Genomic DNA, 17685 nt, shown 5'->3' with positions numbered 1-17685 from the left:
TTGTAAAATACAGAAAGAAATATTATTTTGATTTAGTTCTAATTTACCCTGTCTTTGAAATGAAGGAACCAGGGACTGGCTGCGTTATTGAACTTGCCTTCTGTACGATTTCTCATAATCACAGAATAATTCAAACAAAAGTGTATTATATTTATTTTCTCTTATGGTGACATTTAGCAGTTATAAAGGCAGATAACATAGATATATAGCTTTGATAATTATCTGTTACCATTATGTGAAAACATAGAGAAATGAAGGGAAGCACTCTTTTGTCATAAGCTGAGCTTCGTGAACTTAGATTCATGATATTTTCCTCTGTGTATAACCAGTTGTGCTCAGCATAAATTTCTTGTGTCTGTGTGGAAAAAAGTACTTTAAAATTAAAGAAAGGACTTGAAATGATCTAATCTGTGGTAATGGAAGTTCAGAGATCTTACGGTTTTATAGTTGCCTTGAATTCCATTTTTCATTTCACTCTACAGACCTCAGACCAATGTCAGAACTTGTGATAGAGCCCTTAGAAATGAAAGCAAAGCAAATGTTAATTAAATATATCCTGTGTTATGGCCTAAGTCATTGGGGGAGGCAGTAAAGATGAATAATATACAGGATTCATTTTCTACTGAGAAAGTAAGGTTTTTGGTTTGTGCCCCAAACCAAAACCAGGACTCAGAGTTATCTAGAATTGTATTCAAAGATTGTCTTTGAACTAGGTGTGAGTTCCTTGGGGGTAGGAACTTGTTGCGCGTGGGTCACCGGCCAGCAGTGACCACGGCACACTGTGGATGGCTCGACAATACGCGAGAAAAAACACACATGCACAGAGACAAACCAGTTTCTGTGGGGAAGTAGGGACAGAATGGCCACCCCTTCTAGTGAGGAGCGCGCCGATTTACAGTCCATACCTGCTTTTATTGGGCTCATGCTACATAATAACTCAGGTAACGTACAATACTCATTAGGGGAAGTAAGGAACATATAAAACAAAGAACTCTGCCGGTCTATTGAGTTGGGGGTCAAAGAGCTGTAAGGCTGAGGAACAAACTAGCTTCCTCCTAAGACCCTCCTCATTCAACTAAGAGCATTCTTGGACAAAGAAGGTTTCACAGTAATTTACATGTTCTTTCTTAGGCCCGATCACCCCGGGAAATCCGCACTTCCCAGTACCGAGCTGCACTTCCCCGTCATTGTTTCAGGCTTAGGTGGAGCGCGGGAACTAAAGCCACCGAGAGATAAGGAGATTTTCTTCCGGACGCTGAGAACTCAGACTTTGTCAAAGCCGAGGAGTGAGGGTCCATCACCCCCCTTTTGCTGCAGCCCCCCAAGTCCTTCTTTTGGGGGGCCTCCCAAAAGTGATCGTGCCTGGCTTGGGTTGTTCCCCCGTGGGGAATCTTACCCGTCTTTGGCTAACCGACCAAGCTTTTTTGGGGGTTCCGCAGCAGAAACAGCATTACTGCCAGGGAGACAAGCTTTTTTCTCCTTGCCGGCTCACGGTTCCAAGGGCGTTCCCTTAGCTTTAGCCTAGGCGGGGGTCTCAGCTTCTAATACCAGTCAGGGCGGTTCCCAACAGGAACTATGTCTGATTTAGTTTTGCTTTTTAGTGCCTGTCATGGAGTAGATGCTGAATTAATGAATGAAATTGATGTCCCTTTTCCTGGGCACACAGGATCCTGTTAACTCCTTTTTATGCATCTTCTTTTATCCATGTATGGCAAAGCTCTACATCTCTGTATTCACTTCTTTCTTTTAGGCCTCAGTTTCTTTAAAGCATCTTTGCCTCTTAAATATTCTATTTTCAGTTACTGTGAAGTTTCTCTTTTCTCCTATCACTACTAGGCATATATTGCTTGGTATTTTAAAATTGTTTTAGTAAAATCATTTATGTTTATGAAAACAGCTATTTTTCATTTTAGTTGCTTTGACCTCCAGCTAACACAGTCTGTATTTTTGGAATATGATAGAAGATGGGTTATTTGTTACACAGGTTTACATTTAGAGCACACATGATTTTGTCTAATATTTTTACATTACTCTCAATATATTTGATTCTGGTCTTGTTTTTTTTTAAATATATATTCTTGATTATGCTATTACAGTTGTCCCATTTCCCCCCATTCACACCCCTGCACCCTGCACACCCTCTCCTACCCACATTCCACCCCTTTAGTTCATGTCCATGTGTCATAAGTTCTTTAGCTTTTACATTTCCCATACTATTCTTGCCCTCGCCCTATCTTCTACCTACCATCTATGCTACTTATTCTCTGTAGCTTTTCCTCCTTTCTCCTCCTCTCACTCCCCTGTTGCTAATCTTCCATGTAATCTCCAGTTCTGTGGTTCTGTTCCTGTTCTAGTTGTTTGCTTAGTTTATTTTTGTTTTTGTTTTAGGTTCAGTTGTTAATAATTGTCAGTTTGTTGTACAATAGTACATGCTTTTTTATCTTCTTTTTCCTAGATAAGTCCCTTTAGCATTTCATAAAATAAGGGCTTGGTGATGATCAACTCCTTTAACTTGACCTTAGCTGAGAAGCACTTTATCTGCCCTTCCATTCTAAATCAAAGCTTTGCTGAATAGAGCAATCCTGGATGTAGGTCCTTGCCTTTCATGACTTGGAATACTTCTTTCCAGCCTCTTCTTGCCTGCAAGGTCTCTTTTGAGAAATCAGCTGGGAGTCTGATGGGAACTCCTGTGTAGGTTACTGTCCCCTTATCTCTTGCTGCTCCTAGGATTCTCTCCTTCATTTTTACCATGGCTAATGTAATTATGATGTGCCTTGGTGTGTTTCTCCTTGGGTCTAAGTTCTTTGGGACTCTCTGAGCTTCCTGGACTTCCTGGACGTCTATTTCCTTTGCCAGATTGGGGAAGTTCTCCTTTATTATTTGTTCAAATAACTTTCCCACTTGTTGCTCTTCCTCCTCTCCTTCTGGTACCCCTATAATTTGGATGTTGTAATGTTTAAAGATGTCCTGGGGGTTCCTAAGCCTCTCCTCATTGTTTTGAATTTTTGTTTCTTCATTCTTTTCTGTTTGATTGTTTCTTCCTTCTGGTCCACATTGTTGATTTGAGTCCCAGTTTTCTTCCCATCACTATTGGTTCCCTGTGCATTTTCCTTCATTTCACTTAGCGTAGTCTTCATTTTTTCATCTAATTTGTTACCAAATTCAACCAATACTGTGATTATCCTGATCACCAGTGCTTTGAACTGTGTATCTGATAGGTTGGCTATCTGTTTGTCACTTAGGTGTATTTGCTGTGGAGCTTTGATCTGTTCTTCTGTTTAGGCCTTTTTTTTTTCTTTTGTCTCGCTGTGCCTGTTACATATGAGGGGCAGAGCCTTAGGTGTTCACCAGGGAGGGGCAACCCACGTGGCTGGGTTGTGACACTGTATGTGGGGGCGGGGTCCAAGAGGGAACAAGGGTGCTTGCTCCGCTCTCTGTCGGATTTCAGTCACTTCTGTCACTTCCTCCAAGCAAATTGGGCCCAAGCAAATTGGGCCCTTCTGGTGCTGATTCTCATGTGGGTGGGCTTGCACACATTCCAGGACACTGTGGGTCTCTCCACCGAACTCTCCTGTGAGGTTGGGAGTCTCTTCGTGCATCTCAACCCCCACACATGTTTTCAATCAGTGCCCTGAGGCTCTAGTTCTAGATGCTGGGACCCTGGGTTGTGCGCAGTGTCTTGCTTCACAATCGCCACCTCGCTGGGTTTGTGGGTTGCCACCATGTGCCCGGGGTCTGCCGCCACTGCCTGCATGCCCAGGGTCTGCCCGCTGAGGTCTTGTGTGCCCCAAATGCTTTACATGCTTGGTGCCACCGCTCTTTGTGCCTTGACCCCTCTCCGCCTGGCTGCCTGACTCTGCCCCTCCTTACCTGTCTGGATGAACGTGTCTATTTTCACTCCTTGGTTGTTTGACTTCCATACAGTTCAGTTTTATGTCAATTTGGGTTGTTATTCTGTTTCTAAATAGTTATTGTCCCTATCTTGGTTGTGTGAGGAGGCACAGTGTGTCCACCTACACCTCCATCTTGGCTGGAAGTCTGATTTTGGTCTTATTTTATTTTAGGGCATTATCTTAACTTTTTATTAACTACTATCTAATTTTAAAATGGTCTTATGATTATATTTATATACCTGGAAGTACAGTAACCTCAAATTGAATGCTTCTTATACAAATTAAATAAAGACCTCATGGTGTGATCCCTTTCCTCATCAACCTTTTCTTACAGGACTGAATTTCTGAGCAAGTCTGCCCTTGGCTGGGTGCTGGATGGATACCTACTTTCCAAATAGAGTTCTTATATTAACTTTTTTGATATATAAAATACTGTCAACTAAGTCAGTATAATTTTAAAAGGATAGAGACTTATCTAAGAAAAAGAAGATCAAAACTATGAATAGTAAAATGACAACAAAATCACCTCTCAACAACTGTACCTAAAGAAACAAAAACAAAAGCAAAAATGAACTAAACAAACAAGTAAAACAGGAACAGAATAACTGAAATGGAGATCACATGGAGGGTTATCAGCAGGAAGGGGGAGGAGGGAGAATGGAGGGAAAGGTACAGGGAATAAGAAGCATAAATGTTAGGTAGGAAATAGATAAAGGAGGTTAATAATAGTATAGGAAGTAGAGAGCCAAAGAACATAGATGTATGACCCATGGACATGAAGTAAGGTGAGAGAATGCTGTTGGGGGCGGGGTACAGGGTGGAAGGTAATAAAAAAAATTTTAAAGTTAAAATGCTGTTTTCTTATAAAAATATTTTAAAGAAAATTAATTATATATATATTTTTTCTTTAGCAGCTGATGTACCATCAGAAAAAGACCTTAACAAAGTCCTCCAGCTTTTGGAACCTCAAATTTCCTTTTTAGAAGATCTCACTAAAATGGGAGGGGCAATGCGATCTGTTCTTACTCAGGTTTTGACAAACCAACAGAACTACAAAGATCTGACTTCTGGTGAGTAAAGTATTAGAGTAGAAGGATGTTAAAACTTACGTATATTACTATAATTATTAGAAATTGGGTGTTTTACAACTTAAAATGTAGATTTTTTTTCTATAAGGCTGGAATTTATTAAGAATACCTTTAGTTTATGGATGAAGAAACCAAACTCCAGAAAAATTAAATGACTAATTCAAGACCTTACAACTAACTTATTCTGAAGTTGGCACTAGAACCCAGGTCTCCTAACTTTTGGTGTGACATAATTATAATTATTTTATTCATTCCTTTCCTCAAACAATAACAACAATCGTTTTCATGTTTTCATCTTTGGCATTCTAAACTTTTGGGTTTTATAGCCTAGGATTTTATAGTAATGTAGAATTTAAGTTATAAAACTTGGAATTGTTGAGTATGCTTTTATGATGTACTGTACTGTTATGTAAAATACTTTAGTTTTTACACCTTTAGCTCAAATTTATAGTATAATAAATATATCAATTACTTAAAAATCTTGTTATATTTTAAGTAGCATTCTTTGTGCTGGCTCATAAATAACATGTTTTTAAAAGTGAAGTTTATCTTGTTTTTTTTGGTATAATTTTCATGTTTATTGTTAATCACCTGTTATTTAAAGATAGTCTGATATATGTATTTCTTCAACAGATAGTTAAGTATACACTGTGTGTTTGGCTTTGGGCTAGGTACTAGAGCTTGGGTTAGAGAAGGTAATTAATAAACTTGGTAATCCTGTTCCTACCTTTATAAAACTTAGAGTCTAGTGAGTGAGATAACAGTGAGACAGACCGAAAAATTGTGTAATTATAAGCCTTAGTAAATGCTATGAAAGGGTAGGACAAGTGTTGTTAAAGACTGACCTAATTTCACTGATGGGGGGACGTGAGGAAGCTTCACAGAAGTGAGGGGAGTTGGGTGATAATGGGATGGTTAGGTTCCAAGTAGAGGACATCTTCTGCTTCTCACTGATGTACTAGCCCTTATGCCGTAAACAACATAAAACTGGAAAGAAATGAAATGCATCTTTTTTCAGGCATTGGACAATAGGCTATATAAGACTGTAAAGCTTTGAGTGAAAGGAAAAGTGTGAGATGAGTCCCACAGTTGTCTTAAATCTCTGTTGGGGATAACTTCCTGCCTGTACTACGACAAGCTGAATGGACACAGAGCATGGTGGTCCATTTGCACTAAGGAGGCAGAGATCACATTTTAGGACAGATGAAGGCAGCTGGAAATTGGAGTCTTGGGGGCAGAATACCAAGTAGAAGTGGGGCAGGTAGGTGAGGGATCCCTGAATGTGCTTGGCTGAGGAATGAGATACATATGAACAGAATGAGACTACCTTAGGCTCACTAGAGAGTGACTGCTATGGGGGTGAAAGTAGAATAGAAATAGTAGAGGTTAAGCAGCATTCAGGAGACACTTGAGTTTCAGCCCAGTCAGACCACAGATTCCTTATTAATGCCCGAGGCATCTAGCTGAGACAGAAAGCCAAACCTGAGTAAACTCTAGTCTAGGTTAACCTTAATGAAGTCTAAACCCCTGACAGAATCTGCAAAGAAGATAGAGTTTAGAGATTATTCCTGTCAGTTTAGAGGGTTTTTAGAGAACCTTTCCACAGATCTGCTCTTTATCAAAGTGTAAAACCAAACCTTCACGAGTTCTAGGCAATCAGGTTGTTAATTGAAATGTTTTCTAGAATTAAGATGAATACTCTTCATAAGAAGAGAACAGAATCTGGACTATTCTATAATGTGTCATTAGAATGTCCAGTATATAACAAAAATTGGTGGACATTCAAGAAAATAAGAAATTGTGCACCATAACCAAGAAAAAGAATAGCAGATAGAGATATTAAAGCAATTATTATAAATACACTAAAGAAATTAAAGAAAAACCTATTCAAATAATTATGATTCAAGAGATAAGAATCTTAGCAAATAAATATACACAATAAAAGTCTAGAACTGAAAATTACTGTAGAGTGCAGTAATTTAATTGAAAACAATTTACTGGATGGGTTTAGCAGCAGACTGGAGAAGATAGAAAGATTCAGTGAATTTGGCCCTGGTGGAGTAGCTTGGTTGGTTAGAGTGTCATCCCGATACGCCAAGGTTGTGAGTTTGATCTTTGGTCAGGGCACATACAAGAAGCAACCAGTGAATGCACAACTAAGTAGAAAAACAAATCAATGTTTCTTGTCTCTCTTTTTCTCTTTCCCTTTCTCTTTCTAAAATCAATATAAAATACAAAATTATTTTTAAAAAAGAGTGAATTTGAAGACAGATCAATAGATTATTTGATACAGAGAACAGAGAGAACGCGAGAGCAGCAGAGCATCAAGGATCTATTAGAATCAGATGATCAGACATCAGGACAGGTGGTGGGAATTGGGGCAATAAAGAACATTTGGGGAAATCGTGACTAAAATTCCTCAACTTAGATGAAAAAACATAGACTTATTGATCCAAGATGCTTCATGAACCCCAACAGAAAAAATATAAAGACTTTCACATCAGGCACTTCCTAGCTACCATACAGTGGGACCAGCATGTGGGAATATATATGGGTGAGAAAGAGCTTATTTTTTTAAAAAAGGGAGTAAAAATGGCTGAAATGGAATGAATGTAAGGGGATAGTGGCACAAAAAAAGGCTACCATTTTAGGCTAGCTCCAGATTAACGAGGTGCTTATGGGCCATGTAAGATTTTATACATCATTTTTCTCAGGCTCGTTGTGAGGGGTTAATGAAATATATTTTGCTAACTAAAAGTTATTAAAAATTTCATCTATCTTATTGACATAAATATTTGACTTTCATTAATCAGGAGACATTTAGTCATTTATTATATAGGACTCTATGAGTTTTTTATTCTTTGTAAACTAATTATGGTTGTTTTTAATATGGAATGTGACTTGAAGGATGAATATATTTTTATTTGTTTAACCTGTGTTGGAGGGTTTTTTTTTTTAAATGAGCTCAGAAAGAGTGTACAAAACTGTTCTCTTGCAATTACTGAGGGTAGCAAAGAGAATAAAGAAAAGCTCAGCAAATACTAAAGAAACTCATTTATATATTTTTATAATCAGAGACATTCAGACCTTAATTTGTTAAGATATACAGTCTGCCTAAGAGGTGGCAAATGCCATGGTAATTTGGCTTTCAGACAGAGAATAATTTTTTCTTTAAAGACACTTTCAAATATCAGTGTTTTCTTTACTATTATTCCATCCTACATAATATATTTAAAAACTGAACAATGGAAAAGAATTGACAAATGTTAATAAACTAAAATGCTAAGGTGAAAGATCTAGGATTATTTAATTCTCAGTCCTAAACTTTCCAATATTTTTTGGAATTAGTTTTAACTGATACTTCTGTAGAAATTGTGCTTTTAATTTATTTTTTTAAAAAGATTTTATTTATTTTAGAGAGGGGAAGGGAGAGAGAAAGGGAGGGAGAGAAACATCAATTTGTGGTTGCCTCTCTCACGCCCCCTACTGGAGACCTGACCCACAACCCAGTCATGTGCCCTGATTGGGAATTGAACTAGCGACCCTTTGGATTACAGGCCGGTGCTCAATCCACTGAGCCACACTAGGCAGGATGCTTTTAATTTCTTAAATGTGATCATAAAAAGCCTAGTAAAACAGGAATGAACAGTAATTTCAGTTGTAATATTTTCAAATTTCACTTGGGCATTATCTTCTCTAGGAAGCCTGTTCTAAGTACTCTGCTTTGGGTAACTTGGCTGCACAGTATCACAAGAACAGATTGTCAAACCAAATGGTGAAGTCTGCTACATAATTTTCTTTTACTATATTATCTCTACTGTATTTTCCCACCCACCTGTCCTGATGTTTGATCATCTGATTCTAATAGATCCTTGAAACTCTGCTGTACCTTTCTCTGCCACCAATTTTCAAGTTTCTTGAGGGCAGAAATCATGCCTTATTAATCTTTGCACCCTCTGTGTCTTGCATATAATCTCTAGCATATTTTAGGTATTCAGTTACTTAGTAGATTTCATTATTTGTTATAAACATGCCATACATTCTGGGATTTTTAATGCCAAACATGAGTACAAAAATGCATGAAGCTATTTTATATCATTCATTCTAAGGTTCTCCCTTCATTAGCGTATTCCCTATTTTATATATGTATCTATTAGTGACTGAGTTGGCTGTACTTACATTTAAAATGGAATATTTTAATCTTATTTTAAATTTGTTTTGAATATTAGGTCTTGGAGAAAATGCTTGTGCAAAGAAAAGCCATGAAAAGTACCTTATAGCTTTGAAGAGCTCTGGACTTACCTATCCTGAGGATAAACTTGTGTATGGTATACAGGAGCCATCTGCTGGCACTAGCACTCTGGCAGTTCAAGGTTTGTCTAAATATTTTATTTGGACAATGGTAACTTTTCGGTGTTAAATAAAACCCCAGTAAACTTGACACATTGTTGTAGAAATTTAAATGTGTCATTTTTTTGTAAGGAAAGTAATAAAAATTGTAAAAATTTAGAAACAAGTAATACAGATTAGCTAAAGAAGATAAAGTATTTTTCTTAAATGGAATTTGGTTAGTTTATTAAAGTTCTAGTTCTAATTAGTAAAGAATGTAGCAGTTGGTATATTTAAGAGTAGTAAACCATGAGCAAAAATGTAAAAGGACTCATGGACATGGACTACAGTGCAGTGATTGTGGCGGTGGGGAGGAGGGTATAAAGGGACTAGTTGGTAATAGAAAAAAATACAATAAAAAATGAAAAAAAAACTGAAAGGAAAGATACTTCTGAAACACCATTTGCAATGATTGAATTTGGGTTTTCCTGGAGATTTCTTATCAAAGTATAAAGTATTAGTTTCAAATTTATTAAAGATAAATGTTGAGCTGTGGCCAAGTGGCTTAGCTGGTTGGAGTATCACCTTGTTCACCAGAAGGTTGCAGGTTTGATTCCTGGTCAGGGCACATACCTAGGTTTAGGGTTTGATCCCTGGTCAGGGCATGTATGGGAGGCAGCTGATTGATGTTTCTCACTCATATCACTGTTTCTCTCCCTCTCTACCTCTCTCTAAAATCAATGAATATATCCTTGGGTAAGGATTAAAAAAAAGATAAGTGTTGAACTCTGCTGAGATAACTTAGAATGAGGTGTCTTAATTAACAAAACTTAGCTTTTGATATTATTATGTAGCAAAAATAATTTGAGGTAGAGCATTATGTAACAACTATGAAGGGTAACTTTGTTTTCCTTTCCAAAGGTTTTGCAGGTGCAACAGGGACACTGGGACAACTAGATTCTTCAGATGAGGTGAGATTTAAAATTCAAATTTTAAAAAAATAGAATTTAAAAGGTTTTATAACTGTACAGATTTATGGTTATTATCCAGCCTAAATTCTTCATTTTGTAGACTGGGACACTGATGCTCAGAATGGAATAACTTAGCCACCATCACACAATTACTGAGTGACAGAACAAGGACTACTGCAGCTGGAGTTTTACTTGTTTATAATTGACTTCTCTCCTGACAGCTTAGAAATGGGAGATAGAAAGAGAGAAATTTCTCCTTGGAAGATATCCCCAAATTTATCCAAATTGCTCTTTATGTGTACAATGAAATTGTCTTAGGAAATGTAGTGAAGTCTAGAGTAATTTATTAAAAGAATATGAACTGTAACTGCTTTTCTAATCTCATAATAAAGTTATATCTAATATGTCAATGATTATTTTAAAAAGCACTAGGAAATAGACTGTCAATTTGAAATTTCAATTTTATACTGTTTATTAATATAGTAAATATTTCTAATAAGCCCTTATAACATTACTGTTTGTGGTGAGGTGGAAATTGTTTCTCAAAAGCCAAGATATGAGAATACTTAGTTGAATATGAATGGTGCATGTGCACTTCCTTGGGTAAAGCCGGTAGATAGGAAAGGAGTTTCTACTTGTATCTATTGTCAGTAGAAACTTCAGAAAACTATTACATAATGAAATGGTTTGGTGATGTTATTAAACCATTATTAAATAATCTAAAATATCTTGACATGATCTAGAAAAATCTATAATTTTATGTTTGTATTTATGTGGTTGATTAAAACCTTCATATCATTTTGGCACACCTAACTATATGCATCTAACAGCCTTGCTAACAATTTTACTTTAATTTCATGAATTGGATTTGATATCTGGACAAGTGTAAAGCTGACCTTCAACACAGGTGTCCTCTCCCATGTCTAGGAGAGAAGTAACATTCGTTTTTGTTTTGACCTGAACTCTCTGGATTAGCTTTTAAATTGCCAGTGGAGACTTTCTTTGTGCATAATTGCATTGCAGCAACACCATATTTTACGATAGGGTGCTAGAAGGAGATCTGTTGTGTGTATGGGTCAAGGAGCTTTTAAATCTCTTCTACAAATTCCTAGGCCAATATCAGAGGATTTGAAATATGTTTTTGTTCATTATCTTTCCTTCTAATCTGTCCTTCTTAGATCCTTTCTTCTCTTCATTCCTCTTAGATTCTTTGTTTCAGCAAATTCTGTGTTATGTATAATCATTTGTTCCTTAATTAGGATTATGGCTTAGTGCGAATATTATAGTAAAACTTTCTTGATGAATTAGAATACTTCATGTCAGCATCTATCCTCATAATGCACTGTTTTTGTGATAGTAGCTGAGAAGATTTACTTTTAGAGCATGTAATGTGGTACTTAACTTATATATTTAAAAATAGTTTAGATTCTGTGATCTTTAAATCATATTTTACAATCAGGATTATGTTTTTAGAATAATTCTAGAATTATGAATTAGAATTTTAGTCTAATTCAGAGTACTTTATACTTTATATATTATTCTTTCTAGTTGGGAGAAAAAATGGGGTCATTTGGGCATTTGAAATCTTAAGAATTTGAGGTAGCATTGTTAGTTGGAAGTAGACTGAGGGATATCTGCTTTAGTTTTTCTTTAAGAGATACTTGAGCTTTAGTTAGGGAGACCTGAGTTTAATCTTGTCATATAATGTCACTATACGACATTATTACCATGTTTACTGGTAATTAATGCCATGTTATTTAACTTTTGAACATCAATTTCCTTGTGAAAAAATGATGATAATTCTGATGTCAGGATTAAATGTGTTAAATATGTAAAGTACCTATTGTGGACCAGACACAAATTAGGCTCTTGATAAATATTTTCTATCCTGATGATTTATATGTAGAAGGAGTCCAAGTATTTGAATTTTTGAACTCTGTGGCTTATATTACAGATATTTCTCCTCATCTTTGTAGAGGAATTACTTAACTAAAGCATGGTTTAAAAGTAATTAAGTTTATCTCTAAAAATGTAATTAAAAATTAAGAAAATAATGCACAAATGAATACTTGGTAGTTGTTTTGCCAGACAATTCAGATAAAATAAAAATCCCCCTTCTACCCTCCTTCCTGCTACCATCCCGCCCCGCCCCTCCAACACTCTAGGTAACTACAATTAATAGTTTGGATGTCCTGGACAGACCATTTTCTACGTAGTTAAAGAACTATGTGCCTATAGAAAAATATAGTGTGTGTGAATGTGTGTTTGTGTAACTAAAAAAAGATTACACTATTTTGTGTCCTGTTATTCCCTTTATAATGTTTGCGCAAATCCATCTCTGTCAGTACTTTTCTTTCCATTTGCTGTATAGTATTTTGAAATGTGGATAAACTGCAGTTTATCCAATCATTTTATTAATTTTCAGTTTTTTAATTGAAGACAATGCTTGTGTTTCTTTTTTGTGCAGATGCACATATAATTCTCTAAGTTGTGGAATTGCTAGGTTGTAGGGTATGCATATTTTGAATTTCAATAGATTGTATTTCTTTGTGATTATAAAAGTCATACACAATAGGTGATAAATAAAAAGTCATTTGTTTTATTGATTTATGTACTACAAAGTGTTTTTTGGTTCTGAACACATTTCAGATCTTGAGTTAGGAATAGAAAAGTCACATAATATAACAAAGCAAAAATGAGAATGGGGAGGAGGCAATTTAAAGGTTATAAAACTTAAAAATGCTAGAGCTAAAAGTGACCTTAAAGTCCATCTTGCCTGACTTTCTTACTTACAGAGGAGGAGGCTGAATTCCATAGAATTAACTGATTCACTCAGGCTAGTGAATTTCTTCTAGTTGGTTGCAGAGTTGGAAATTGAGATTAGGTCTCCTATCTGTTGGTCTAGAGGTTTTTCTGTAAAGTGAATAAACCACTATTCTTGTTGCTATTGCTATACAGTAGTTTTGTCGTAAACTCTACCTTAAAACTACCATTTTGTTTTGCTCACAATTTTATGGCTTAGGAATTTGGGAAGGGCAGCTGGGCACTTTTTGCTTGGGTTATCTCATACAATTCCAGTTAGTTGTTGGCACAGCTGCAGTCATCTGAAGGCTTAGCCGAGAGAGAGATTTAGTTGGCAAAGGGCTGGCAGTTGGTGCTGCCAGAGAGCTCAGCTGGCTGTTGACCAGACTGCCTACATGTGGCTTCTCCAGTCTGGTGATTTCACATTCTTGGATTTCTTACATAGTAACTGGCTTCTCCTAGGGTGTGCAGCCCAAGAGCAGAAGCTGTAGAGCATTTTCTGAGCTAGCCTTGAAAGTGACATGGTGTCACTTCCACTGTGTCCCATTAGTTTGAGTGAGTTGCCACAGTGAGCCCAGATTCAGTGAGAAGGGACATAGATCCCACCACTCAATGGGACGACTGTCGAATAATTTGTAAACATGTTTTAAAACTTTCATAAACTAGTTGTGACATTTGCCACTCATTTCCTTGGATTATTTTATTACCCTTTAATGACTAGTGATTATAGCTAAATAACACAACAATTGATTATAGATTTTTCCATCTATTTCAATGGTACTTGTATGTTGGGAAAAACTACAACATGATGATGAAATACCAGTATAGCCAGAAATGGCTCCTGTAGAGTTTTAATTAAAATTAAAGTTTCTTGTAAGTATAATAGTTACTCTTTTACATCAAGAGAATAAAAACTTACAAGATTGTAAGATTTTTTATTTTTAAAGTTGATCTTTACCTTTGTAAAGCAGAAGGGAATACACTAAAATTTTATGAGCACTTATTGCAGCTTAAGGAACAAAATATACTTTTGAGTATAATAATGAAATAATGAAATTATTGTAACTCTTTGTTTAGTTTCTTCTTGGGGGTCTTTAATCCTATTTTATTCTGCTTTTATTAATGGAAAACATTATTCTATTAGGATACTATGGAGTGACCTACATATAAAGAATTCTGTTTGGGGCTAAGTATCATAAATAAGAGAACGTTAATTGAGTTTTAGAGTACTTTATTTAGAGAGAAATTATAAGAATTTCTACCCACTCACTTAAAAACTAATGTCATTAATATTTTAACTTATTGTACCTTTATTCTTTTTTTTTTTAAACTGAATTTTTAGATTTTATTTATTTATTTTTAGAGAGGGAAGGGAGAGAGAAAGAGACAGAGAGAGAGAGAAACATCAATGTGTGGTTGCTGGGGGCCATGGCCTGCAACCTAGGCATGTGCCCTGACTGGGAATTGAACCTGCGATGCCTGGTTTGCAGCCCACGCTCAATACACTGAGCTATGCCAGCCAGGGCTCCTTTATTCTTTTCAAATAAGTTTTTACATATATTACTTAAAATGATAAAAATGCAATCAGTAATTTAATAAAGGATGAATAGATAAAGGAGGAAGTAGATTTAGAGATAAGATAGATGGGAAGAGTGTAATAGAAAGGTATCCAGTTACAGATGTTCCTGAACATACCTATTTTATGCCATTTACAAATTTCATTAAGGCTTTTATAGTCACATTGCATGTTTTTGCAACCATAGACACAATGGTGTGTTGCTTTTAGTATTTATATTTGAAATTTAGTGAAGAGCTGAATCAGGCTTAAAGATTGGAATTTCTATAGCCATATCCTATCAGCCCCTGGAATTACTGAACAAACCCTTTTCATGATTTTATTCTTATAATTTAACAAATTGTATAAAACGAAAGAAAGGATGAGAAGAGGGTAGTGACATCTTAAGTATTACAGAGGAAATTCTAACAATTAAAAATATGCTGTAACTTAGAATTTAGGATAGAAAGAGACCCTAGAGGTAATCTAATTTACCATTTCCTTAAAAAATGATGAAATAGATTTGAAACTGTAACTGCAACAATATTTCTTTCAATTGCAAAGAGTTTTATTTGAATGAGCATACATATTACAGTCTACTTTATGTTATTCATACAAGTTGTGTCAGATATTTGTCCCCACTGTCCCTGGAATAACAGGGACAGTATGTACTCAGCAGTGCTATTTATACACATGACATTCTTCACACTACTTATTTTTTTTTGTGTGTAGCTCATATGAAATAACAGTAGAACATGTTTGTGTTGGATAGAACTAAAAAGGAAAATAAGAATACATTTTAACTTCGAGTAATTTTTAAATTTAAATATACATTTATTTATTTTTATTTAGATTTATTTATAAACACCAGATAAATCATTTCAAAGGCAAATTATCTCCAGAGCTGTATGTACATGGGTCTAATTAAAGAGTTTCTCAGAGAAAATATCTTTCAGATTAAGATAACTTTCCAAGGAAAGATTATGTTCACTGTGGCCATTGTCATAAGCAGTCTCATTTAAAATATGACCTGCCCCTTTGAAACTATATACATATGAATATGAATGTCCACTGTGGAAAAAATTAAAAAAATAGAAACAAGTATGAAAAAGAAAACAGTTACCTTCAACCATATAATCAAAGGCAACCCTTAAAAAAATTTTTGTGTGTGTTTATTTCTGGTCTTTTTCTGAATACTCTTACATATTTGAGAAATAATTATGCTATTTCTTAGAAAAAAACTAAGTTATTGGTAGATATGCTCTCAATATTTTTGTCTTGATTCAAGACAGACTCCAAATGAACAGTTAAAACTAATTTGTCAAAACTTATACCTAAAGGAGGATTATTAAAATTGAAAGTCAGAGTTGCTTTTCATAAATGAATAGATAAAAGAAAATTAACTGACTTTGGAGATATAAGTTTTAATTTTAACTTTTAAAAAAGTCATTTATTGATTTTTAGAGAGAGGGAAAGATGGGAGGAAGGGAGAAAGTGAGCAAGTGAGCCAGAGAGAGAGAAACATCGATTTGTTGTTCCACCTATTTATGTATTTATTGGTTGATTCTTGTATGTGCCCTGATGGGGGATTGAACCTATATATAATCTTGGCGTATTGGGGACAGACTTCTAACCAACTGAGCTACCTGGCCAGGGATGTTATAATTTTAATTTGTTATCATAAATTACATTAATGGTTAAAGGTGGGGTAGAGAATCATTGAAATGTTTAGGGGGAGACCTTAGAAATATGTAATATATTTCTTTTTCAGTGTAGGAATTGATTTTACAGCATTCCTGACAATTGGTCAGCCTCTCTATAAACACTTCCAGTGGTAGGAAGCTTGTCTAGTTTAAGAGGCAACTTGTTCCTTTGTTTGATAGCTCTCATTACTAGGAAGTTCTTCTCAATACTGTGTTAAATATCATTATTTTCACACATTTCTTGTTCCTCCCCTAGAATAATTTTTATTTTTACTTCCATTTGCCAACCCTTTAAATAGTTAGCTTTAGTTATTTAATATTTTTTGCTCTACATATGCCTTTCACCTATGCACTCCTTTCGGTAATCTGTGATCTGATTCAGCATACTGCGATGGCACATTTTTGGATAAGCATACTGTGCCTTTGTTAAGGCCCAAGACTTTTTGTTGGCCTTTTAGCAGCTATGCTAGACTGTTGGTGTGAGCTCCAGTGGTCAAATGAAATGTCTAGGATTCCCCCCCACCTCCTCAAACTTAAAACTGACAAGTTAGAGCTCTCTCTGTACTTGCAGAGTTGATGTAAAGCAAACAATCTCAGGTTATAGTTTTATCCTTTTGCTCCAGTCTCTCAAGATCTCCATTAGATTTTGTATTTATAACCTGATATATTAAATATTCCTTTTAGCCTTGTGCATTCTGTACTAACCTTCTTTGAGTATTGTTTTAATCTGCCTTCTTTTTGTGTAGCTCATATTTTTTACATTTGTCTAGTAAATCTACCAAAGAAAGAAAGATGATTTTCATTGAGAAGCCATTTGTTGATTTTTCAGGCTTAGAGTTTGAATCTGTTTTTTAAAAAATCTTGTTTTGGATTTATATACATATTTTGTGCCTGAAACACATGTGACATTGTTTTTTACTTTTCTGTCCATGGACTAGTTAAGGTCTGGAAAGTGTTCTTAAGAGCTGTGCAGTTGCCATCTGGAGTGAGATTGTCCTTGATTTATTTACTGTCTTACCTCTTGGGGCACCATCTTCTCCTAGGGTTCTATATTGCTTCCTTATGGATAAATGGGAAGAACTGTAACTTCCTTTGATGGATTTGGGATAGGGTGGGATATTGTGGTCATGATAACTGCATTGTTTTTGTCTTCCTTGATGCCTAAAATCTGCACAGCTGAGAGGTATTCCTGTTCATTAAAAATATTGTTCTTTCTCAAAATATGGAACTTTTAATGGATTACACAGTAGTCCATTATCTTGAGAAGATTGTTGCAATTAGGATTTGAAATCAGAAACAGGTACTTAACAATATTAACTTAGAGCTACAATCCATATTCATTAC

At 35.5% G+C, this 17685-nt stretch overlaps 1 protein-coding gene across 6 annotated transcripts in view; it reads left to right on the top strand.

Moving 5' to 3' along the window:
• Positions 1-17685, top strand: part of UBR3 (ubiquitin protein ligase E3 component n-recognin 3) — a 212589-nt gene that overhangs the window by 41631 nt on the left and 153273 nt on the right. For 4 of the 6 annotated variants that reach the window (XM_045840699.1, XM_045840621.1, XM_045840539.1 and 1 more), the window contains exons 3-5: positions 4805-4963; positions 9211-9354; positions 10232-10281. In XM_045840699.1, coding sequence (XP_045696655.1) covers positions 4805-4963; positions 9211-9354; positions 10232-10281 — 353 coding nt within the window. The remainder of the gene's footprint in view (positions 1-4804; positions 4964-9210; positions 9355-10231; positions 10282-17685) is intronic. The other 2 variants (XM_045840779.1, XM_045840481.1) reach the window with 1 other exon arrangement.

The sequence above is a fragment of the Phyllostomus hastatus genome, unplaced genomic scaffold, assembly GCF_019186645.2.
Source record: "Phyllostomus hastatus isolate PE091 unplaced genomic scaffold, TTU_PhHast_1.1 phas_contig_1, whole genome shotgun sequence".
Classification (NCBI taxonomy): domain Eukaryota; kingdom Metazoa; phylum Chordata; class Mammalia; order Chiroptera; family Phyllostomidae; genus Phyllostomus; species Phyllostomus hastatus.
The sequence above is the reverse complement of the archived record's forward strand: the minus strand, read 5'-3'. Positions and strand labels throughout refer to the sequence as shown.